The sequence below is a fragment of the Netta rufina genome, assembly GCF_964035555.1.
Source record: "Netta rufina genome assembly, chromosome: 27".
Lineage (NCBI taxonomy): Eukaryota > Metazoa > Chordata > Aves > Anseriformes > Anatidae > Netta > Netta rufina.
Window position 1 is genome coordinate 502,741 of NC_140151.1, and position 26,136 is coordinate 528,876.

The window sequence follows — 26,136 nt, forward strand, 5'->3', positions numbered from 1 at the left end:
GGGCTACCCAAGCTCCACTTCAGCCCATCTCCTAAGTGTGCCCCTTCGAAAAACAAAAATAAGCTCTTTCTGATCCAAAATGTCCCTCAAGCTGCCGCGGAACTGGGATTTCAACCTGAAAATGGATGCTGCGAAAATAGGTACTGTGACTGCTTCTTTATGTCCTTCAGTTCCTGCTTCAGCCTTTCAGAGCTGGGATCCGCAGGGTGCCCATGGCTGAGCCCAGCAGTGATTTCAGCTGCGGCCCACACCCCAAAACCTTTTGGGCCTTGGTGGGGGGACCTGGCCCAGGCTACTGCTTTAGAGACAGCAGATGGTTTGCAAATAATTTGTAAGAAATTATTTGCAAAGCTACCACAGGGATGCTGCATGAGTGTGGCTGGGGCTCTGGGGACTGGAGCAGTGGGGTGACCCAGTGGGGTTGGGGACAGAGCGACAGTGTTGCAAATCCAAACTCCAGGTTTTGAGAGGATTTAAACCACAGGGTCTCATTTTGCTGAGCAAAGCTTGGAGGAGGTGGAGCGCAGACAGAGGTGTAGGCTGGAGGAAGCAATCTTGCTCTTGCTCAGGTTTCTTCGCCCACCCCAACGTCACTGGTTTCCTCTCACCAGCAGTGAAGAGCCTTCTGACGCCCGCGCTAGGCTGTGTGCCATGGGGTGGCTTTGCTGCCTGGTATCCTGACCCTGCCCATGTTTTACATGGTTCCTGTCCACTGTGGGATCCATCTCCAGCATGACAACTACTTAGATGCATCCTTGGGAAGGAGTGAGGGGTCCCTACAACAGACTCTGTGGCCAAAATATCACCTGCTTTGTGTCAAGCAGCCAGGGAGGGGTTTGGGGGGCAAGGATACAGCATCCAAGGAAGGGGTACGTGAGCCCAGCCCTCTGCATGCACCAAAGCAAAGGTCCCTGGTGGTGCTGGCACCGGTTCCAAAACCAGAGTCAAGGCAAGTGTTGGTGGGGGGATTTCTCCTGACCACGGAGGGATTTAAGTGAGCAGGTCTCTGCAGTGCTGAGCTCTTCCTCCCTGCACCTCACATCGGCTTGTGGTATTGTCCTTGCAAAGGCAGTTGGATCTTTTATCCAGAGCCACTTTATCTGGGGCTGCCCAGCCATTGCTTCGCAGAAAGCTCCAGATGAAGCAGTGCTGGTCCCAGTGGCTGCTGCTGTGGCCAAGCTCGGTGATGTGCAGGATGGGGCCCCATGAGGTGTGGCTGGACAAAATGGTGCCATTATGTGCACTTGTTGGCTTGCAGAACAGTGGTAGGGAACCCCCTCCCCCCCTACGTCCTCCCCTACCTCCCCCCAGACATCACAGATGCATCCTAGATTTCTGCATTGCCCATTCTTAGGTCAATTGGCTTTTTTTTTTTTTTCTTTTCTTTTTTTTTTCTTTTTTTTTTCTTTTTCCTGAGGATCATTGTGTAAATTCAATTGGTATCTCAAAAAATAAAGGGTCAGGGGATGCTGAGCCTGCTGGCTGCCCACAAGGAGATAGGGCAGAGATGTCACACAGGCGTGAACCCATGTTGTTATCAGGAATTGCTTTTCACTAGAAAATTCACTTGCAATGATATCTTTTTTGTAGCGTGCAGCATGCCCCTAGTCTGTGATGTGTGTGTGTGTGTGCAGGGATCTGAGCTGCAGGTGCCGCTCTTTGCAGCAACTCTTATCATGCTTCAGAGTGTCTAGCCCATGGGACCAGCCACTGCTGTCTGCAGGGACGTGACTCACTTGTGGAAAATAATCTCATATTAGTCACCATCACTTTTGCTGGATCATCCCAGTTTCTGGTACTTCCCTCTACATGTCCCTAGCCATGGCCACGGCACAAGAGGTTTTTGAGAACCCAGAGACAGCTTGCTGGCTCCTGCGTGCTTCCTCATGTAGAGACAAACACAAAGCTATTTATTTCCATGAAACAGAAAACTACATTTGCAGCTGTCATTGCAAAACCTATTGGAGAACATTCGCTGTTTTTTATTGCACATACCCAACATCCTTCAAGAGGGATGGCAGGGAGGTTGTGTGCATGAGAAAAGGATTTGGAGCAGGGACTGGTGGCTGTGTGGGCACTGCAGTAGCACCCGATGCAATTTGTCACACTTCAGCAGGGCTCCTCCTTTCTGGGAGCAGCCAGCAGGATGCAGGCACCCCACTGTGGCCAGTCCCCAGAGCTGGAGGAGGAGCAAGGATGTTTTGGAGGAAATATTCAACTACAGAGGGAGTTACCGCAGGAAATGCTTCAGGGGGAACCGTGTTTGCTTTTAGGGGCTCTTTGCTGCCCTGCAAACACAGCAGGGATGCGCGGGTGAAGGGCTGCACCCAAGAGAGATTGCAAGACAACCTGGGGGAAGCCAGGGAAAAAGCCTCACCTCAGTCCTGCACGAAATTTTCAGTACATGAGCTGGGTATTGCACTGGCCACAGAAGGTAGAAACTTGGAAAAGTGGTTAGGGAGGCAGCCACAGCCTTGGTAGCTCTGGTTTTGTGAACACAGAAAACTTTCCACCAGGCAAAAAATAGCATCACTGTCTGCAAAGGCAAGATCCCCGCAGCAGCTCCCACTGTATGCCTCTGTGGGAGCCCTGAAGTGGGGATGGCTGCTAGGGAGGGAACACACGACAGGTATGAAAGATCCTGCAAACTGCTGATTTGGCCTTAAGTTAGCCCAAAGTACAGGGAGAGCTGTCTCATGCAGAGGGAAAAAACATTGGTGTGTATCGTGCACAAATGTGCGTGTGATCACAGCTAAGCCATATGTGGTTACACCTTGAATATAGCATTTTGGGAGTTCTGATGCTAAAGTAAAGGGGACCGAAATGTACCACACCTTTCTTCGTGCAGCAGGGAAAACATGGGAATGGCTGTAAACAGGGAGAACAAATTGTATTTCCAGCAAGGACTGGGCAATTTAAGCTCAGGACTGAAAGCAGGAGGAATGTCTGTGTAGCAGTGCTGGCTAGGCCACTCCCTTTACATGATGCAGAGCCCTGATGCAGTGGTGATGGGCCAAGGGGGAGGACAATATCACTGATAAAAGGTAATAAAATGTTGCATTTTTTTTGTAAAAGACACAATTTCTCCTTGCAAGCCCTGGGCCACTGGAATATTGAAGCTGCTGGGCTGATCTCTTAGTGAAAGATGAACACAGAGCTGGTGGATGGAGACATCCTGATTGGGATAATGGCACCAATCCTGACACTACTGCATCCTGGATTCCCACTCCATTGGGTGCAAGCACGGACCCCACCAGCTGCTTTGCAACATCTTTGGGGTTAAGCCTCAGTGGTGCTTGGTATAGAGACTTCATTCTGCTGACGTTGGTGCTTATTAAACATAGCATCAGCATCTGTTTCACTGAAGGGAAACTGAGGTGCTGTGATCAGACAGGAAACGGAAAGCAAAATTCTGTGAGGTGCTCTGAGTGCCATCAGCTCATGAGAGCACTGCCTTCTGCAGATTGGGGTTGATGTGGAGCTGTCTCACTCAGGATTCTTGCCAGAGTGATGGGCTGTGGTTTTTGCAGAGCAAAGAGCAAAGCGCTTGTGAGAGGCAGGCACCTGTCAGCCTGCACTCCAGCCCTGTGGACCATTCCCCTGTGGAACTAGCATCATCTACACAACATGAAAGAATAGGACTTAGGAGGAGGAGTGATGCTGCTTGTAAGCAGTTTGGCAAGAATTGAGTTCATATTTATGAGATTCGGGTAATGCAGATGTTTTGGCAAAGAGCAAAGAAGCTGCCTGCAGCTGGAGGAGCAGTGTGGAGGAGCTGTTTGGTTGCTGCGGCAGGGCAGTTCCCAGGAGCAGGATTTTTCAGGGCAACAGGCTGCCAAATCCCTTTCAAAGGTCCTTGCTCACAACCACATCCTCTGCAGGGGGTATCTCATGTCAGCATAAAATGAGATATAAGCAGCATCCTTACCATGCTTTGAAGGATGATTTTTGGATTCACCATCATTTTTTAGAAAAGGATTTGCAATGCTCTGGTGGTTTCAGTGGGCAAATGAGCTCAGAGTGTCCTACCCATGCTGGGCTCCAAACGACAAAGGAAAAATGCAGTGGGGCTTCTTGCTCTGGGCGATTTGGAAGGGGAATCTAGGAATGGTCCCAAACTGCAGCACCTCTGAAGCAACTGCTAACTGTGCAGTGATAAATGCAAAATATTTTGCAGGTCCATGCTGCCCATGGGTATCTGTGTAGATGCAAGATGCAGCACTGGTCCCAAGCATCACAAGGCCATAATTTTTAATTTTTCACTTTTTTAAGCTTATCATTTGGACAAGGTCAACAAATTCCCAACACTCACAGCTAATGGAGCTTTTGCAGCTCTCTGCTCCACCAGCTGACTCGGGGAAAAGTGGACACTGGGGGTCAGAGCTATGGGGCAGCTGTGGCTTGCCCCTGCAGTGCTGCACAACACCACCTTTGCAGCCTCGTCTCCTCTGTCCAAATCCTGCACTGCAGGACTTGGCCACATGTCATTGTTTCTAGCAAGGCGGATATCTGGAAATCACCATGTGCAGCGACTAGCAAAATTGAATTCCCCTGCAGTCACAAATTAGTTTTACCCCACACCCATAAATGCTCACCCTACCCAGCTAGGTTGGCACTGGTGTCCTGCAGTGCCTGGTCCAGAGGCAAAAAACAAAACATCCCTTCTGGAAATGATTCCACCCAAGGCATTTACTATCACAGAAGCATTTGGAGATGCCACAAGGCCACATGCTGGTCCTTGGTGCAGATCAGTGTTACCAATGGGAAGCATCTATGCAATGGGAGACCAGAGACACCTCTCTGCCCTGCTGGTAAATCCATACCAACAATTCTCTCCTCCTTGACACTTTCCAATATCCTTGCAGGAGGTCAGCCCCTTCGGCAACATTAGGCAATGCTCTTCCAATGCAAAACTCTATTTTCCAAACAGTTTTTGTAATGTTTTTTAAACATGGCTGGGTCATTTTGCTATTGCTGCTGCAGGCTGTTTGGGGTGGGGATAAAACAAAAAAAAAAACAACACACACTCCCATTAAAAAAAAAAAAAAAACTAATGATTTTCTTCTCACTTGCAAGGCAATTACTCCCACGCAGGAAAAAGGAAGCATACACTGACAGATACTGCAGCCACTTCCTTTAAAACTCGATAGCCAGTTTGCTTGGTGCAGGCAGAGAGCCGCTCTCGTCATCGCAGCTTAGTCGGCCCTGTGGACGGGTCTGGGGTGGCTGGGCCCCCTGCATCCTCACCAGCCCGTCCCTCTCTCCCCTGGCAGCCCGCTCCAAGAGCGTGATGAGTGGTGAGGCAGCAGGCGCCCGGCCAGGCTCCCCCAACCCACTGGAGCGGCCCCTGAAGATCGGCTGGCTGAAAAAGCAGCGCTCCATTGTCAAGAACTGGCAGCAGCGGTACTTCGTGCTCAAGGGCCAGCAGCTCTACTACTACAAGGACGAGGATGATGTCAAGCCGCAGGTAGGATGAAGGCCGCCAGCTTCGCAGGTCCTCGGCCTGTTGCTTTCCACTGCCTTGCTGGGGGGAAATGGTTGGGAATAGGTCTGGAGTAGGGTTTTTAAGAGGTTTTATGCCTTGGGGTGGTAACAGAGATGAGATGTCCCAACAAGGTTCTTTGTCCATGCACTTAAATCCACACAATGCTTGCAGACCCTGCTAGGGCTGGGCCTGCACAAACCACTGCTCAGGGAAGGAAGGTGTGGGAGCACTCTGGCTGGGAAGACATCAGCTTCTTGTCCCAATTTATATGGATCACTTCTCAGGTTTTCAACCATTTTCTCCACACTGCGACTTTATTTATTTATTCATTTGAATTTCCACCACCTTTTCCTTGTTTTGAGAGTTTTCAGGGAAAGACCCTCCCCTTTGCCGGAAAAGCCATTCTCTGTAGAAGTTGTTACTGATAGCAAAAATAATCCCAAGCTGACAAAAGCTCGCAGGGGGGAGGCAGTCCTCAGATCCTGGGTGTGAAAGCACGAGGCTGAGGCAGTGGGGCACATATCCTATTTCTGTCTCTGTCCGCTTTTGGGGGTGATGGGGAGGAACTGTTTCCCTGGCTGTAAATGGGGTTGTAGAAACAGAAAGTTCTGCAGTGAAGCTTATTGCTATTCATGGCACTTTTGGCAGCCCTTGCCACCGTCCTGGCTCATTTCACGCCCTGCTGGCCCCACCAACAATTTAGCTCAATGCAGCTGCAGTTCAGGCTGTTGGAGTGCTGACACCCAGATCCCCACTGCCCATGGAGCTCAGTGGCTTTCAGGAGGCAGAAATTACTGAGAAACCCCATTTCTGTGGCGTGGCCCTGCTTCCGGCCAGGAGGCCTCGATGCTGACTCATGCGCCCACTGTCCCCATGTCATCGGCTGCTCCCCACCCATCTCCGCCCCCGGGGACCGAGCCACCCAGCTCGGACAGGTCAATCTGGGGAAGGACAGACCACGAGAAATGGTTGTTTTCTGCCTTTTTATTTATTCCCCCCCCCCTTTTTTTCTCCTTTTTATTCTTTTCCTGCACTTCACTCCTGTCCTGTAAACTTTTTGGTTTGGATTTTGGTTTTAAGTGACACTATGTTTAATGAACAGTTTTCCTGCTCCAGTGCAGTGGGAAGACAATGCTCTGGTTTATTGCCATGTTCCTTCTCCTTTGCATTTTCCTCCTCTAATTACAACAGGGGTTTAAAAACACAAGAGGGGGAGGAAAAAAGAAAGAGGGACAGAAACAGTTTTCTCATTCTGAGGATCACTTCATCAGAAAAAAATGGCATTTAAGAATTAGTGTTTGAAGTCCTTTTTAGCACCTCTCTTATGAAGAAAGACTGAGAGAGCTGGGAATGTTCAGCCTGAAGAAGAGAAGGCTCCAAGAAGACCCCGTTGTGGCCTATCCATATTTAAACGGGTCTTTTAAAAAGGATGGAGAACAACTATTTGCTTGGGCAGATAATAATATGACAAGGGGGATTGGCCTTAAACTAAATGAGGGGAAATTTAGATTAGACTTTAGGAGGAAATTCTTCACTCACATGGTGGTGAGGCACTAGCACAGGTTGCCCAGAGAGGTTGTGGATGCCCCATCCTTGGAGGTGTTCAAGACCAGGCTGGATGAGGCCCTCAGCAACCTGATCTAATGGGTGGTGTCCCTGCCCAAGGCAGGGGCTTGGAACTAGATGATCTTTGAGTTCACTTCCAACCCAAGCTGTTCTATGATTCTATGGTATTTAGGTGATCTATCTATCTATCTATCTATCTATCTATCTATCTATCTATCTATCTATCTATCTATATTTGCAAAGAGAAAAATTGCAATGAGAAACTGAGCTTCTGCAATCTGTTTCAAAGGAGGACTTTGATGCTCAGGGCTGACACAAAGCAGTGTCAGCCTCACAGAGGTGGACCATGGGTATTTTCAGCTCCTGCTCTGCTTGATCCTAGGGCTGCCTGTCTCTCCAGGGAAGCACCATAAAGGAGGTGGCTGGCAACTCAGAGGATGGAGGGAAATTTATCTTCGAAATCATCCCAGGTGAGGATGCTTCACTCAACTTTGTTACCTGCTTTTGGGATGGACTGTTCACCCAAAATTGCTTGGGCAAGTCATTTTGACTGCCTTTTTACTCCAACTTCTTTTCAATGCCTCCCCAGCATTGCATATGAAAGCTGATGTTGTCCTTTCAATTTTTACATGTCAGGATGTCCCATGCTGAGAAGCCTTCCCAGCCATAACATTAAGCATTTTCTATTCCCTTCTTGCAAAGCTTCAGCGAGGCTGAAACATAAGAGCACTGCTTCTTTTCACAGCCAAATAGACATTACTGGGGAAACTGGAAGCTAGAAACATTTAGCAAAGAAAACACCAAGTTGTCTTTTTTCTGTCCAATCCTCACTATATATTGCCTATAAATGCTTTTTGCAGGGATCTCTGGAGATCTGAACCGGGCAGGGCAGGATACCTGTGTGCTCATGGCTACTTCCCAGTCCGAGATGGAGGAGTGGGTTAAATCCATCCGACGGGTGCTGGGCTCAGCATCAGGAGGTAAAGGGGAATGGGAACAGCCCTCTGAGGGATGTTTTTTTAGTGTCTCATGCTCCGTGTTGCTTCTGTGCAAGAATTTCAAAGCTGGTCTCATAAATCCATGAAAATGGAAAGTGGAGCAGCAACTGTAACTTGTAATGCCTTGGAGGCCTTCCTCGAGGCTGGACCTCATGGTGTTGGGACTGCTGCAAACACAGGCAGAGTTAAGCAAATGGCAGTCAAGAGTGAATGAAGATTTCCAGTCTCCTTTCAACCTCTTTGGGGAACTTCCTCATTGACCTATTGACTTCAGAAAGTTTCGTTCCTGAGGACAGCTCCTATTCAATGTGTCAGGGAAAGGCACTGAAAAAGAATCTCATCTTTTGTTTTCCTTCTCTGCTTTTCCCCCAGCTTTTCTCATTCTGCTTAGCCCTCCTTCCCCACTTTTCTCTGCAAACTCTGCCTCAGACATGATTGACCACTCCATGTGCTGGCAAGGCTTGTGCTAATGGGATCCTTGCTTCCAAACCCTTGCACACTTGTTTGTGCCACTACTGGGTTGTGGTCATGGAGGGATAAAACATGAACTGATTGGAGAGGAGCACAGCTTCAATTTGCCACTATGGGCGATCCCCGCAAAGGAAGCAGCTAAGCTTGCTCCAGCCACTTTCCCTATACAGATGAACTACTCCGACTTCTTATAAGGATGAATTATCCAGACTTTTCCTATGGATGATAAGCAACATCCACCAGAAAAAGCAGGGCTGAGAGCCCCATTAGCACTTTCACAAAAGAGATGGTTGTCCTGAACCTCTCCTCCTCTCTGTGTTTCACCTTTAAAATCATAGAATGGCTTGAGTTGGAAGGGAACTGAAGGATCATTTAGTTCCAACCCCCCTGCCTTGGGCAGGGACACCACCCACTAGATCAGGTTGCTCAGGACCTCATCTAACCTGGTCTCAAACACCTCCAAGGATGGGGCATCCGCAACCTCTCTGGGCAACCTGTGCCAGTGCCTCACCACCATGTGAGTGAAGAATTTCCTTCTAACCTCTAATCTGAATCTCCCCTCTTTTAGTTTAAATCCCTTCCCCTTTCTCCTAACATTATCTACCCAAGTAAAGAGTCTTCTCCATCTTTTTTATAAGACCACTTTAAATATTGAAGGGCTGTGATGAGGTCACCCCAGAGATTTCTCTCCTCCAGATCGAACACCCCCAGCTCTCTCAGCCTTTCTTCATAGGAGAGGTGCTCCAGCCCCTTGATCATGTTTGTAGCCCTTCTCTGGACCTGCTCTAACAACTTGACATCCTTCTTGTTCTGGGGGCTTTAGACCTGGACACAGTACTCCAAGTGGGGCCTCACAAGGTCAGAGCAGAGGGGGACAATCACCTCCTTTGACCTGCTGGCCATTCCTCTTTTAACACGGTCCAGGATACATTTGGCCTTCTGGGCACATGCTGCTGACTCATGTTGAGCTTTTTATCCATCGGAACCCCCAAGTCATTCTCTGCAGGGCTGCTCTGAATAAATTCTTCTCCCCTCAATAAGTTCTTCTCCCAGTCTATGCTCATGTCCGGGATTGCCCCTGCCCAGGTGCAGCACCCTACATTTAGACTTGTTGAACCTCCTTAGGTCCTTTTGGATGGCATCCCTTCCTTCTACAGTATCAACTGCACCACTCAGCTAGATGTCATCTGCAAATTTGCAGAGGGTGCACTTGATCCCACTGCCTATGTCTTTGGTAAAGATATTAAACAGTACTGGTCCCAGGACAGATGCCTGAGGTGCACCACTTTTCACCAGCCTCCACTTGGACATAGAACCATTGACCACCACTCTCTGGGCGTGACCTTCAAGCCAACTCCTTATTCACTGAATGGTCCACCTATTAAATCCACTTCTCTCCAGTTTGGAGACCAGAATGTCAAAGGCCTGTGTCAAAGGCCTTGCAGGAGTCCAGGTAGATGACATCGGTCGGTTTTTCTTCATCAACTGATGCAGTCCTTTCATCATAGAAAGCCACCAGATAGGTCAGGCATGATTTGCCCTTGGTGAAGCTATGCTGACTGTCCTGGATCACCTCTATGTCTTGCATGTGGCTTGACGTATCTTTCAGGAGGATCTTTTCCATGATCTTACCAGGCACAGAGGTGAGGCTCACTGGTCTGTAGTTCTCTGGGTCCTCTTTTCTACACTTTTTAAAAATGGGAATGATGTTTCCCTTTTTCCAGTCACCTGGGACTTCATCTGACTGCCAGGAATTTTCAAATATGATGGAGAGAGGCTTGGCAACTACATCAGGCAATTCCTTCAGGACCCTGGGATGCAATGATTTACATCATTTTGATAATGGTTGTGTCCCGTGCTGCAGCTGTGTAAGACGAGCAACAAGAAGCTCTGACCTCCTGTAGCTCCCACTTGAATAGAAGTTTGGATGCTGTTTTCATTTGTAGTCCAAATGTTTTCTGCCTCTAAACTGAAGTGTGCTGTGCCTCAGGGAAGACAGCTTTACTCTTCTGAAATTAGGATGGCCTGAGCCAGAAATGTTCAGGATGTTGCCCCCCCTGGCTTTAATATTTCATACCAACTCCACATCTGATCCTTGCTTAAACTTTGGAGGCTGACGCGTCTTCTAGCCTGTTAAAGTGATCTTATATGATGGAAAATGTGAATTTACAGTAGTACAGAGAGCACTGAGGATAGCAGAGAAGTCAGGCTCTACAGAGCTGCACTTCATGTTGATACAGAGATGCACAGACACCAAAAGTTCATGCTGTAGGTTTTTGGCTTCAATGCAAGCCAATACAATGTGTGCTTTTAAAACAACGCCCTGCACAGCAGAGGTTTTGGCAGGAGCTCACCTGGAAGCCACTCTGCGTGAGCCAGCCAGTTGTGAGCTTGCTGCACACAATCATGTCAAGCAGCTGCAAAGTGTGAAGCAGCATCAAAAACAGCTCCAAAATCTTGGGTCCAGGAGCAGTTCTGCAGGGCTGGCCACCACCCTGCAATGACAGCCACCTTCTGGGTGGGCATCATGTGGGTACGGGGAGGTTTCCTGAATCCAGCCACTCTGCCAGCTTGAAGTTAAATGAGCAATTCAGAATCAGCTACCACAACAGAGGGCAAAACAAACAAACAAACAAACAAATTTAAAAAGCCATATGCTTTTATTGTACACAATTGACAAATTTATATACATTATTTAAAATCTTAAGCAAGTCTCATATAAATGAAAAACCCCCACTACTGGGCAGGTGCAGACAAGCTTTGTGGTTCCAGATGAGGGTGTTTACTTGAATTTTCCTGGTCTGGAAGATCCACCAGGATTATTTCAGCCTTCAGAGCATGAGGTGAACACACCACAGGCACTGCCATGGCAGAAATATGGTAGAGGACCATAGGACCCTTTGCCATTACCTCAGAGCCAGTTTGAGTTGGGATTCCTGTGCTGTTACCATGCCCCAGGCTCTGAGGAGGAAGAGCTGGGATGCAGGATGCTGCCTTCCCACCTTTAAGCTCTTTTGCTGCGAGTTTGGGAGGAAAAAGCCCTTGCTCCGAAGAAAAGGTACCACCCGCTGAAAACACTGCTTTTCTTTGCACTGGGGAGTTCTGAGAGGGTGAGGAGAGAGGGGAGGGGGAAGGAAAGCAGTGAAATCAGTAGGACTTCTAGCCCCACATCTCTGCCAGACTCCTCTTCTTAATTCCTAGTGGTTTCCTGGGCTTTGTACATCCTTCAGGTTTGCACAATGTGCTCGCTTTGCCTCCATCACCAGCCTTTTTGCTGTTCCTGCCTCTCTGTCAGCACCCTGCTTTGAGGAAGGCAAGTGACATGGTGTAAAGTAAGAAAAAAAATTTAAAAAAGCAATGGTCATGGCTTGCTTTTAATCATTTTGAGAATGTAATTATTTGGAGGAGGTTTCATTTTGCTATTATTTCTTTGAAATAATTTCTGTTCCCTTCTGTCAGCTTGTACTACTTCTGCAGCTCTTCACTGTTAGAAAGAAAGGCAGGTGCTGCTGTCGCCTCTGCACCTGATGCATGGCAGTGAGTAACTCACCTTTAGCAAAGCTGTTGACCTCCTTTAACTCCAACGTCCTTTTCCTAGCGGTGTTTGGCCAACGCTTGGCAGAGACCATGGCCTATGAGCAGAAATTTGGGCAGCACCAGGTGCCCATCCTGGTGGAGAAGTGTGCTGAGTTTATCCGGGAGCATGGCGTGAGTGAGGAGGGCATCTTCCGCCTCCCTGGCCAGGACAACCTCGTGAAACAGCTCAGGGACGCCTTTGACGCCGGGGAAAGGCCATCATTTGACCGGTAATGCTGGATTCTTCCTCTCCTACTCAGCTAGGTCTAATGCACCCCAGTATCTGGGAAACAGCAGCCTAACCCCTTTGCAAGAGCCCAGCAATGCCCTGGTGGAAATTTGGACCCTCCAGAGGGGCTCAGCACAGACAGAGGGTTCAGCGGACACCTCAAAAAGCAGGACTGTGATAAGAGATTTACAGAAATCTTTGAGGAGGAGTTTAGGGACACTCAGTCCCCCCACAGTAGCATTCCCAGGACCAGCCAGGAAAGGAGACAAAGGGAAGAGCCCACATAGCCCAGGACAGCGGTTTGAAAGGAGAGCAAGAGAACAATTGTTCAGGGAAGACCCTATAGCTCACAGGAGAAGTCATTTCTTTCCCTGCCAACCAACTGGCACATTTTTCTCCCATTGCCTTTCCCTGTGACACCATGCAGAGGTGAGAGGGAGATTTTGGCTGTTGTGAAGGCTGATCCCTCCCGATTCCCTTCCTCTACATGGCTAAGAAGAAAGAACAAACCCCCTAAAGCCAAGAGAGCTGCCCATCACTGCCTGTAGGTCTCAGGGAGGCTCTGACGAGAGGTGTTTGTTGCTATCATACTCTATGCAAAGAAGAAGGGGAAAAAGAAGAAAAAAAAGCCACTCACAAACAGCCAGCCCTGGTGCACCTCTTCATAAAGCTGTCCCTTGATTGCTCACTGACCTGCTGCCCCTGCACTGCGTCATTGTCTCTAAGGATGTTTCCCTCCTCCAAGCCAGACCCTACCATGTGCTTTTGTCCATGGTTGTAGGAGGTATTGCCCTGTGTTCCCCATTCACCCATGTGGTTGCTGCAGGGCTTTGATCCCCACTTTATGCTGGTGACAGCAGGGAGCCCATCTCTGGGTCAGCTGGCAAAGACCAGGGCACCCAACAACAGGCACACCCCTCCTTTTTTGTGAGGAGTTTGCCTAAGCAGAGGACAGGGGCCATATCTCTGTGCACCTGTCCCCAGTCACAAAACTTTTTCTGTTTTTACCCTTGTTTATGCAGCTCTGTTAGGAAAAAAACACAGCACTTTTACCCATATAATCTGTGTGCCGTGCAAGGCAGAGCCATATCTGCTTTGCAAGTGTAACCAACCCAGCCCTTGTTTTTGCAGCTGAATATTTCTTGTTTTCTATGTGCCTGAGTCCTGTTGCAACCTGTACGGGGGTCATAGGAAGGTGAAGCTTTTATTTTTTTTTGCAGAACCGTGTTTTGCAGCAGGGCATGGCAAGGGAGGTTGGCACTTCTCCCAGCACCATACCATGTTAACCCTGTGCTGCAGGGCTTGGGATGAACATCACTTTGGTATGACAGTGTGATCACAACCCCTGTGCACTTCAAACAAAATGTTTCTGTAGTAGTGAGGTGGGAGTTAGGAAGGCCAACAAAAGGGTTTCCATCAATGTGACTGCTGCAAGATGCTAGCTTTGCAGCCAGTTTGGGTTTGCACAGGCACATTTACATGCATAAGCATGGCTCAGCTGCGTGAGGAGAGTTAGAAAACTCCTGGTGCAGCTCAGACATCAAGGATGCCTAAGGCTATATATATGTAGGCCCTACAAAAATACAGCTCTGAAAAAAATATGCCATGAGTATGTGGGTTTGTTAAAAAATCATAGGATTTAAAAAACCTAAAGCAATCCTAAAAATAAATGACCTGGGGGATTTTTGCTAGAAGTTTGTAACAGTTTAGCAACTTCAAGGTAGGTCAAATTAGAGGCTTACAATCTTGACAGTGTCCTTTTGACATAATGTAAACTACATGGTATGCAAAGCTGCAAACATCTGGCCCAGCAGAACATCTTCAGTAATTGCTGTCAATCTTACAAACCCCAGGCAAGCTTCACCAGCTCCGTGCAGAGCAGGGAGTGCCTGCCAAGCGTGTGAACACCAGACGGTGTTTGCATGCAAACCCTCGTGAGTCAAACACAGGCTGGGAAGGCTCAGCCTGGGTATGAGCACTGGGGACCTGCAGCAGAGAAAATCTCCACCAAGCATTTATTTTCCTGCCAGCTGGGGACATTCCCCAGCTTGGGGTGCCCTGTGAGTCTCCCCCAGCTTGCTTTGGCTTCCCTATTTACAGTTCTCTGCCTCCTGCATCTATATACAGAGCTTAAATACAGTCCCCTGCTCCTGGGGCAGTGTAGGGTTTTTTCACTGTCTGGGTCTGATTTTGATGTGTGTGGCTCTCACAGGGACACCGATGTGCACACCGTGGCCTCCCTGCTCAAGCTCTACCTGCGGGAGCTCCCCGAGCCAGTTGTGCCCTGGATACAGTATGAAGATTTCCTGCTGTGTGGCCAGGCACTGGATGTGGATGAGAGAAAGGTACAGAGCTGCATTGGTTTCTCTCCTACTGGCCTTAAAATGAGCTGCAATTGTGAGCTGGAGTTGCAGAGTGCATATTTAGCTGTCCATTATTAGCTGTGTAATTACCGAGCTTGGAAACCTGAAAAAAAAAATTTGAAAAGGAAAAAATCTCCCCATGCCAGTGGAATTTCCCAACTTGGAAACATGGGTTTATCAATTTTAAAACTCAAATTTCAAAAACAGATCTGAGAGCTACTCCACAGCATTTTTCATTTGCCCCTCGCAGCAAACAGCAAGTGTGAAAGCCAACAGAGAAAGGAAATGGTACCTCCTGCAGCTGCTGTTGGCCTGAGCTGAGAGTGGAGGTGGCAGAGGGCTACAGGCAAGAGCAAAGACAGAAGTGGGGGTCTGGGAGAGGACTGCAGGGGTGAGAAGCAGGTGGGAACTGTCTCTTCCTAACATTGTGTTTTGGTGGAAAACAAGCCACACCTGCTGTGAGAAGGTGCTCAGGAATCCTGTGCACAGGAAAATAAGATGGATACCATCCCCAGTCAATTGAGGTCTGTGAGCTGCCATGTTCAGCCCTGTATTTCAAGGGTAAATGTCTCTTGTAGCTTGTTTCAGTTTAGGATATTTGGAGTTAAACATATCCTATATGTTCCTATACAAGAAATGGGAGGCCATTAGGTGTTTTCCCAGGTGCTCAGCACTCACTGTTGGGCTGGAGGGGACCTGTGCCAGGTCCCCTTCACTGCCAGGCAGCAGCAGTGGGATGCCTCTTCCTGCTGAACAGTGTACAAATGCGTCAATGTGTCTGTGCTGGGTCACTTAAAGAAATGTCATTGCCACGATTTCACTTCCAAGGCAAGCAATTGCCAGGTGAGACCATACAGGGATGGCTGGAGCAACAAAGAGCCTCTCTTAAATCCTTGTACACCTGTGAATCTTTACAGAGCTATTCCTTAACTTGCATTTAGGGTCATCAGGAACTTCTGGAGCAACTGTCCCTCCTTCCCAGAGACAACTACAATCTCCTCAGCTATATCTGCAGGTCAGTCCTTTGCATAAGGTATAAAGAGCTCAGATTTGGTGTTGGTGAGAAGAAATATCATCCCAAATTGAGGCTGAGACCTCAAGTGAGACCTCTTCCAAACTGTGCTTTGGTTCCCCTCCTGACTTTTGTTAAGGGAGAGTTTCAGCCATGGGGATAAAAACCTCAATGATGTCTGAGCAAAAATGCATAGCCTGTAAACCTCAGACTTACTTATGTACCCCTGAGAATAAAAATCAGGTGTAGTTGTTTTTAGACAAAGCCTTGCATAATGAAATAGTCAGGTTTCACCCAGCCTGGCCCCGGGTGAGGTGTGATTTCTCTCTTATTATTAAATATTAGACTTTTTCCCCCCTCTACTGTTTGCATTTTTTTGGGGTGTGCATATCATCACATGGTGGTTTTCCTACTGGCACCAATTAGACCCAGCTCCAGCATGCAGCTGTAGATCACTTATGTGCTTCTGTCCTGTCCTTGGGATTTAGAGGAAGAGGACAGATTAATTCAGGATTTTATCCCAGTGGATGTCTAAGACTTTTTTGCAGAGTCTTTCTTTTCTGACTGGAAATGTTTGCCCTTGGATTCTGGCAGATTTCTACATGAAATACAGTTAAACTCTAGTGTCAACAAGATGAGTGTGGATAACCTGGCAACAGTGATTGGAGTGAACCTCATCAGACCCAAGATAGAGGATCCTGCAACTATTATGAGAGGTAACAGGGACTCCTGGAATAATTGGCACAGAAGCACCTGATATGTTGAAGCACTCGGTTGCATCCGCAAACTTAAAATTAAAAAAAAATCTAAGGTAGATCCCTGGTTATAAGCCAGACGTGCCTGAGTACAGTAAGTACTACAAGGTAGTGTAAAGCTAAGGACTAGTTAGGCTGTAAATGTGTTTGTGGAGTCAAAAACCCTTTTGCACTTTTAGTCGCACTATTTTCCCCATAGATTTCAAACAATTCAGGAATTTGCGGAAGTCTCCTTTCTTTTGCTTAGAGAAGAGAGGTGTGAAATTCTTAGAGAAACAAAGGAAGCTCAAATAAACTACTGCTTGGTTTAGCCAAACTCTCATCCTGTGGGCATGGACTGATGTAGCCAAACTAAGAGAATTATTCTGAGGCCAAAGACTGCTCTGATTTACAGGCACGATGGTAATGATACTGTACATCACATGCAAATTGTCCAGACATTCATATACGTGTTGGTATAACTGATGCTCTTAGTTTGCTTCTTGAGCCAAAGCAACACAATTTGTATTTTGTTACAGCTGAGCAGACTCTCAGCTGTTTTGGTGTAACATAAAATTCCCTCCTTTTATTTGGTTTTATGATCATGGTCCTCGTGTTCACCTGCATTTCTATGTGCATATTCATTCTGGACACTAGAAAGACTGACCACGAAACACAGCTGTGGGTGGCAAAAAGCCTGTAACACTGGGTTTTCTCCTAATGTGTCCCTGACTTCTTCCAGGCACACTGCAGATCCAGAAAGTGATGACTGTGATGATCAGTGACCATGCAGACCTCTTTCCCCCATCCAAGGATGTGCTGCCCTCCCCACCAACCCAACAAAATGACAAGAAAGCTCCCATCCCGCGCAGCTCTGTGGGCTGGGATGCTGCAGAGGACATCATTGTGCCCAGGGCAGACAGCTTGATCCAAAGGCAAACGGTAAAGGTAGAATTTTGGAGAATAAAACATGAATGCAATAAATGGCTGACTGATGATTATGGGATCTAATGGGTCAGCAACCCACTAAGAGTGCTTGCTATAAATAGGGTAAAGAACTGTAACTGTCATCCCTGGTAATACAAGTTCTTTCCTGGAAAACAAGTTCATTCCTGTGGAAAACTTACTGTTCTGGAAAGAATGATTTTTTTAGCTAACATCTTTTAGCTAAAGGAAGAATAGATGAAACCTTTTCTGTTCATGCTGATAAAGTGAAAACTTTGATGGTTAAAGGCTTTTATCAGAAAGAAATAATCTCTGCAGAAAGCTCTTCATAATGGAAAACGTGGTGCAACTCAGAATAATAGTATCAATGAATTGTGGAATCACAGAATCACAGACTGGTTTTGTTTGGAATGTACCTTAAAGCTGATCTAGTTCCAAACCCCCTGGTGTGGGCAGGGACACTAGACCAGGTTGCCTGAAGCCTGGCCTTGAGCACCTCCAAGGATGGGGTATCCACAGCTTCTCTGGGTAACCTGTTCTGGTGCCTCACTGGCCTCTCAGTGATGAATTTCTTCCTTATGTAATCTAAATCTTTCTTCATTTTTTAGTTTAAACCATTACCCCTTCTTCCATCACTACACTTCCTTGGCAAAGAGTTCTTCCTCAGCTTTCCTATAAGCCCTCTTTATGTACCGGAAGGCTGCTATTAGGTCTCCCCGGAGCCTTCTCTTCTCTGGGATGAACAACCCCAAATCCCTCAGGCTCTCTTCATACGAGAGGTACTCTGGCCCTCTGGTCATCCTTGTGGCCCTCCTCCGTATCCATTCCAACAGGTACACGTCTCTTTTGTACTGGATGAAATACAGGAAGAGAGCAGAGTAGAGGGGGAGAATCACTTCCCTCCACCTGCTGATAAAAGTAAATATTTATGGAAAACTTGTGGCCATTCTTGTTGGCATGTTAAAACATCATTTGTGAATATTGTGGTCTCAGCAGTCACTGCCCACAAAACAGGATGAGGCTGTCCTAATGCCACCGCTCTATTTTTCAGAGAGACAACCTGAATGCCAGCAGTGCTCCCAGACTGGCTGTCAGCTCAAGTGCACCCAGTGAAGATGATGGCATGCAACCCTCCAAAGATACACTAGGAATATGGAAAGCACAATCAAGGAAAAGAACTCAAACTTTACCTAACAGGAAATCTTTCCTGACAGCTGCTTCTCCGGGGGAGAAAGGCAACAGTGACAAAAATGACATATTTGCGAGTGACTTTTGGAAAGGCTCCCCAGGGAGCAGCATGCGCTCTGTAACCTCTGAAGGACATAAGAGAACATTATCCCATGATCTTTTCAAGCTGCTTGATCTTCACCGGGCTTCAACTTACGACAATGTGCCTACTTCTCCAGCAGAAAGTGGAGAAGGCAGCAGCTCCAGCCCCATCCCTGCGAGCAGCAGCTCTGATAAGGAATTCCAACCCTGCCCTAGTCCCAGCCACCAGTCAAAGGAGCCGTCCAGTCCTGCCAGCAGCCCTGCTGAGGTCTCCCAGCTTGATCCAGAAAGCAAGGAGTTTCTGCAAAACACGATCCTGAAGCTGGAGAAAGAAATGGAGGCACAAAAAAATGACTATGAGGAACAAATTAAAAGGTAACGTGCTGCAGTGTGCTGCCTTGGGGGGAGTATGAAGTCTTCAGCTGATATTATTACAGCAGCAGTGTTGCACAGGATTATTTACCCATACAGTATATAATAGCAATGACTAATGGTAAAATACGGTCTTAAAGTATAGTATCTAAAATTCAATGCTCATGTGCTGTACTTTCATGACAGAGTTGTTAATGTTAGTATGTTATTGCAATGCTGATACTCCATAGTTCTTTTTATACCACTGTCTGTAATATTTCTGCAATATTTACATCATTATAATTATTGTAGTACAATATTGTGCCATTTTACTATCTAGAATTAGTAACAGTAGTATTACAGCATCAGATAGTTGAATACGTCATTGTTACTATAGCCTCGCATATTGTTAGCATATTATTATATCTCACATGATTTATTGCATTGTCTGATGTAGCCATTGCTTGTCAAGTGGTCAGATCACCTCTGTCTCGCTTTATTGCTTACTGGCATGGAGGTCAAACTCCCTGAGAGCCAAATGATGAATTCCCAGTGCTCTTCTGATCCAATCCTTTCATACTCTGTTTCTCTTTTCAGCCTTGAGAAGGAAAACTATGAAGTCTGGGCCAAGGTGGTGAGGCTGAACCAGGACATTGAGAGGGAAAAGAAGAAGTCTGAGGAACTGGAGCTGAAGCTCATGAACTTGGAGCGTTCACGGGAGGACTTGGAGAAGAAAAACAAGGTGCTTGAGGAGGAGATAAAAAACATTGCTAAATCCAGGAGCAAAAATGATGCCAAAAACAACTAGGTGAAGACACTCAGCTGGGCACAAACATAAAATGCAGCTGTATGAATCCAAAGAAATTGCCAAGCAGGATCAGAACCAGGGACTTGTATTGTCCAATGTCCTGCTACTGACCTTGGGTTGGTGTAGAGGATGGAGCCCAGAAGTTAGAGCGTACTTTAGGCTCTGAAACAGGAAATTTCAAAAATATCGTTTAGCTTTTTTTGTGTGTTTTTTCAACTCCTCTTTTGGCTGCTCAACTTACCTGCAGAACTGGCCAACACCTCTTGCTGCTCAATCAAAATATCTTGGATGCAGGTTAAGGATACATGATGGCTTTATAAAAAACACAAAACCAAACAAACAAAAACCATCAAGAGTCCTTATTGCCAGCCAGCTGGCTCTTTGTTGGAGACACCAACAGTGCTTCTGAGTGGAACAAAGCACCCATAAATCCTGGATTTGGGCAGATGGAAAAGTCCCAAGGTCTAGGGTGGCACAGCTTGTCTCAGTGTCCCTGGATGCTGTGCTGCAAATGCTGTCAGCAAAGAAAATGAAACATTTGCATTAATACATGCACTCGATTATTGCTCTTATAGAGCAAGAGATGCCTAGCCAGCCTATCAGGTCCACCAAGAAGTCTCATACTGCATCACTTGATGTGCTCTGCCATTGATATCAAGGCTCCGGGTGTAAAATCACAAAAATTGCAAAAACCTCATTAGTTAAATGGTTGTTCAGTTATTTTAAGTCACTGGTCCTTATGGTCATTTGTATATAGATCCAGCACAGCTGCTGTCGAGACTTTGGTGAGCAGTTTCACACATCTATACACAGAGTTCTTTGTGCAGCAAGAGTCTACCAGCAACTTTACTCGGTACAGAAAATGGATCTTCTGCCATTTCCCTGGCAGTTTTCACACAAAAATAGATCTCAATGTATTTCCTGCCTCTGTTTTCATTTTTCATTATTTCATCATTGTAGAATAGAATTCCAATGGCCACCTCAGTGGAAACCTGGGTTTGCAGCACAGCAGTGATACTGGATCTCTCTCCATCACTTGCTGCTGTCAGCATACGAACTAATTGAACCCACAGGTCTCATGGTGCAGGTTTGGCAAACTGTAAACCTGTTGCTTTGGCTGCTTGTTTTTCCACTCTCTGCAAGGACTACAATGCTGCTGAAGCTTTGGTGTAGGAAAGAAAATAACAGGACTCTGAAACCCTTCACTTATTTATGTTCAGAAGGGTGACCCACAATACACAGCCTTAGCCCAGCCATCATGGGAACAGAAAGGGGATCTGCAAGAATTTTGAACCGAGACTTCTAGGACCAAATACATGCTTCTGTGCCAAGCACAGTGGGAGTTAATGCAACAACATTGGATTACTGTTACTGAGGACTTGACATGAAATTTCTGCTCAAGACAGGATGCAGACCTGCTTGGCAGAGCCTGCATGAGAAAAAAGGACTGGAGAGTGAAATGGATGCAGAGAAAACTATATGAAAAGAGGTAGATGGGAGTGGGAAAATGTTAATAGAGAATAAAAGTCAATATTGGGTATACTGCACTTGCTGCTGTCAGCCTTGCTGTGGGGGAGTTGTGTAGACTAGATCAAGCCCAGTTCCTTAGGCTTAAGCTTAGACTCAGTTGTCTGCTTTGAATCCACCCTTGCTCAGCCATGGATGAAAAGTACAGTTAAAGGAAGGGTTTGTGGAAGTTGAGCTGCATTTAGGAGTGTGAACTATAACAAGCTCATTTCAGCAATAAACTCTGGGTAGTTTTCCTTTCCTTAGGATCCCCAGAGACTACACAGCTCCTAACTTCCCTGCCTTCAAACCATTTCACCAGGTAATTATTTTTTTTTCTGGAATCCAACTTGGGATGACTGCAAAATCACAGTGCCTTCCTCCAAATGGAGGGGTTCCTGGTGCAAACTGACCCACAGTCAAGGTCATCTGCTCTTGCAATGATCAAACATGATAAAAAAGTTTCAGATCTGAAACTTGACAATTGGAGATCTCAGCAAGGATCACAGTAGCCCTTTGCATTGGTCAAGTGGGGCTGGTGCCCAGAGCCTTTTGGAGGGATGGGCTTCATGAAGAAGACCCCAGGGAGGACAATGCAACCTCCACAAGGCTTAATCACCTTTAAAGCTGAGCTATCCAAGCCTCACTATCATATTGCCCATTGCTTGCATGCCCTGCATGCTATGGCATCCCAAGACAACACATTTCTTGCATCTGCAAGAACTGCATTTCACGCAGTTTCTTTCCGGCATCTCTACTTCCATAGGCACTGCAAGTCACAGTCCCCCCATGCACCTATGGGACCCATGTCTGACACTCAGATTAAGAGGTTTCCAAAATGCCCATGAGATATATTTCACTTTCCTTCATTTCAGAGTAACTTGCTCCCATTCATAGTTGTTTTCTATGTGATTTTAGATGACCTTGAGAGTTCTGCTTCAGTGTTTAAGTAATTTTTTACTTTTATAGGGATCTTGTTAGTAATCTGGCCATGAGGCTCAGAAGCCATTTAGAGAGACAATTCTCTATCGGGTCTAGGAGAAGCGTCAGGAGCATCTGGGCTGGAAATGCCACACGCTCCTTTCTGTGAAGATCAAAAGTGTGAAGAGGCAAATAATTCCTTCATGGCTCACAGTAGACCATAATGACGTGAAAAGGCTTGGCTGCGGCTCAGAAGTCTCTGCGATTAGGACAAGTGCACGTTAATTTAGTATAAACTGCACATTCCTCCACTTCCGCTGCAGATAGGCAAAATAACCTTTATCAAACCACATCTGTTTCTGAAGAGCAGAGTAACTTCTTTGAAGATATTCTGCCCATTAAAAATTGAAGTGTTTATAGTGGCCATATTTAAAAGATAGACTTTCCAATGAGGTCAGGTGGTCTGGAAATTCCCAAGTGCATAGGGGAAGCAAGCAGCCTCTGGGAAGCAACATGGGCATCTTATGAGCTGGTTATGTGAGATAAGGACTTATTTTTATTTAAAAAAAAAAAAAAAAAAAAAAAAAAAAAAAAAAAAAAGTAGGCTTTACCAGTAGAAGGAGATAGCAATGTGTTTAGAAAAGCACAGACCTGCCCATGTGGACAGACCTGTGGAAATTTTGCAGCCTCAATGGCACATCCATTCTGCTCAGCCACACAAAACCCAGAGCCACACCTTAACACTGGCAATACCCAAATACTGCTCTGGATTTCATGCATTTCCAGAGCTTCTGTTGGGGACACCAGAACATGAGATCTCCAAAAACTGACTGATGCAAGGCCTAGATTTGCCTCCTCCTTTTCTTTTTGCAGGCTAGCCCTGAAACCTTTTAGGGAAGGAGTAGCAGAGAATGGCTCTTCTGTTCCCAAAGCAGGGGTTGCTGCTCCTCTGTGCTGCAAAGGACATTAAAACACTCACAGAGGGTCGCTTAGGGGATGCTTTTTACCTCAGCAGGATTTAAGCATTGATTCTGGAAGTGTGAAACTGGTACTGTCATGTAAAAATACATAGATACATACATATACATATATATATATGTATATATATACTATAAAAGGATAAGGATAAAGAATAAATCCAGTAGAAATATCTATTTCAGTCCTGTCCTGAGCATCATAGATTTGGAAAGTTGCTTCACCAAAAAGGCTTTTTTTCTTTTCTTTTTTTTTTTTTTTTTTCCCCTTTAGTCCTTGCATGGCACAGCCACAGGTCACAAGAACATCCCCTTCAAGGAGATGGGAGAGCATTAAGGATAACCACAAAACACCTATGGAGTTTTCCTTTCCCTTTACATGTGAAAAGTATTTACAGATTAGAGCAGATCTGAATGCATCTCGAGCTGCTAAACCGTGCATTATGGAGTGGAATCATGTCTTATAGGACATAATTTTAGTCCTGCCCTCATTGTCTAGGATTCTTTGCCTTAGAGCAAAAATCTATTTTACCCTTCTTAGGTATTTATCGTATGCATTTAGTAATTCACTTCATTGTATCCAGGCATTTGGTAGGCGTGAGGCAAGAAAGTAAAATTATCCTTCCCACACTCTTTTCTTTGGATCCCAAGCCAGTCACACTTATGCTGACTTATCCCCTCATACTTTATCAAAATCACATTTTTGGCATGATAGTAACTTTCTTTTTTTAGCTTGGCTACTGCAGAAAACCGCAAGTTTGTAGCGGGAGGAGAGGTGGACGTGTGGGAAAAGTGTCCAGCCATTATTCAGGGTGTCTTACACAAACGGATGAAAAACAGCAAGAACATGTTGTTCTCCCCAGGAATGAGAGAGCAACATACATCCTTCCCATAAATGGGAGCTGAATGATACCCCTAAAGCAGGCTGCGTTTTAGAATAAAAGACTGTCTAATTGAAACTTCTTATAAAAATCTTCAGAAAAGTGGGGAGAACGAAAGTCCACAGGCCTTCAGCCAAGCCCTGGAAGCAGTCGCACCACCTCTCTTTCTCTGTGTTTTCCTGCCACCTTGCTGCAGCACAGGGGTGCTACGGAGCAAGACTGTCCTGGCCTGGAGGAACAGCAGCCTCCAAGAGGCTTTGTCACATCCTGACAAAGTGAAGGCCAAAAGGGGGGCAGAAGGAAACAGCCAGGGAAGAGATGGAGTGCTCCTTTGGAAAGTCCTCATCTATTCTAGCATGAAAATCCTGCAAGTTTGGGTATTCCTACTTATGCAAGCAGATCAGTGCCCCAAGTGCTCACATGATGAATACTGCAGAGAAGCTCCAGCTGGGACAGTTTCTTCCACTGTGTGCATGCTCTCCACCAGGATTCATTTACCATTCTGGTTGTTGTCCTATACAAGATTTTTATCCATAGGTAATTCCCATGAACAGAAGTGCTTAGCAGCTGATTGGGAACTTGATGTCTAAAGAAATATAGCTTATAATTTCAGCTGAATACACTGTCCAGGTAACAGCCTGAATGATGTGGGTTTGGGTGCTAGGCTCTGGAGCAGAGCAGAGAGGACTGCCACTTGCGAGGTACCAGGGCGTGTTCAACCTCAGGCACACAGCCTACCAAGCTGAAAGACCCAACAAGCAGAGAGCTCAGTGAGAAGGAAACATTCTGCTTACTCCTTGAGTCCGCTATGAATGGAGGATTCAAAAAAGCCATTTTTCATGCATGGCCCTGTCTGAAAAGTCCTGCTGTACCCCATGTGCAGTCAGCTCTGGTGAGCCCCGTCAGCGGCCGCTGGTGCAGCTTCTGAAAATTTGCTTTATCACGTGTAAAAACACAATGTGATATTTTGGCCTTCTTAACACAACACACTGATAACAGGAACTGGGAACAGGGGAACATTCTTTTAATCTCATCAGCTGGCCGGGATGCTGTTTGCCACGTCCAGGGAGCTATTTCCAAATGAGTGTATTTATAAACCAGCTAGTGAGGTGAGGGGCAGGGTTTGACCTCTTGTTAATGAAATAAAGATAAGCATCAGCTTGGCATCTGCTTTCTGACCATGTGAGAAGTTAATTTTTCCTTTCCATAGCAGCGTTGTCCTGTTTCATTCCTCACCTCCATGATAAGGGTAGGCACAGGCTGCCATCCAGCCTGAGGCTCCCCATGATCTCTGCATGCTCTAGATGAGGTCTGCACTTGATCCCAAGGTCCAGTGCAGGTTTTGAGACTGTTCCATGACACCTTTACCCTGCCTGTCCCTTCCCAGAGCTCAGGAGATAGATTTTTCTACCACTGCCAAGAGTTTCCTTTGCACGAATCCACCTTATTGAAGCTGCTAAAAATCTGGTGCTCATTTTAAGTGCTAAACTCTGTGGAAATGTGAATCCAAAAGGAATGAGGAAATCAACCAAGCATCCCTAGGACAGTTGTTCCCACAAGAACACAGGCCACACTGAGGAGAGAAAGTTCAAACGCGCACTGGAAACTTCTGTTTTCATACCCTAAGAAAGGAGGTTTCCATAGGGGGAGTGGGAGCATCCTGATCCCTTGCTGCCTTCCTCCTATCTGATGTAAATAAAGCTGTGTAAACAAGTCTGAAATGGGGTTAAATCACATCTAGAGATTGCAGAAGACCTGGAATATGGGCTTAGAAAAGCATGAGCACCATAGGACTGGATCTTTCCTCTAGCTGGCAGTGATAGAGAATTGGATTATGGTCAAGGATAGCACAAGAATTTATGGAAAAGCACCAAGAGATTAAATTGCTGCCATCCACTCTGATCTGCTTCTACTTACTCAAATTAAAGTTACTCAAATTATAAATTTCACTAACAATGGCAAGCAGAATCACAGCAGACTCTTTATTCCATTTTATTAGGCTGCTCAGAAACCACATACAGGAACTCTGGCTGGGACAAAGCTCCCT

General features: G+C 46.3%; 1 protein-coding gene across 1 annotated transcript; it reads left to right on the forward strand.

Moving 5' to 3' along the window:
• Nucleotides 1–79: 79 nt before the first annotated feature.
• ARHGAP25 (Rho GTPase activating protein 25) lies at nucleotides 80–20,169 on the forward strand (the record flags this gene model as incomplete). The annotated part of the gene is made up of 11 exons (XM_084302252.1): nucleotides 80–140; nucleotides 5,274–5,467; nucleotides 7,434–7,521; nucleotides 7,912–8,031; nucleotides 12,119–12,326; nucleotides 14,538–14,670; nucleotides 15,630–15,703; nucleotides 16,295–16,416; nucleotides 17,177–17,376; nucleotides 18,431–19,023; nucleotides 19,597–20,169. 11 exons carry the CDS (start codon nucleotides 80–82, stop codon nucleotides 19,805–19,807), a joined length of 2,004 nt encoding a protein of 667 aa, XP_084158378.1. The 3' UTR covers nucleotides 19,808–20,169.
• Between the last annotated feature and the right edge of the window lie 5,967 nt (nucleotides 20,170–26,136).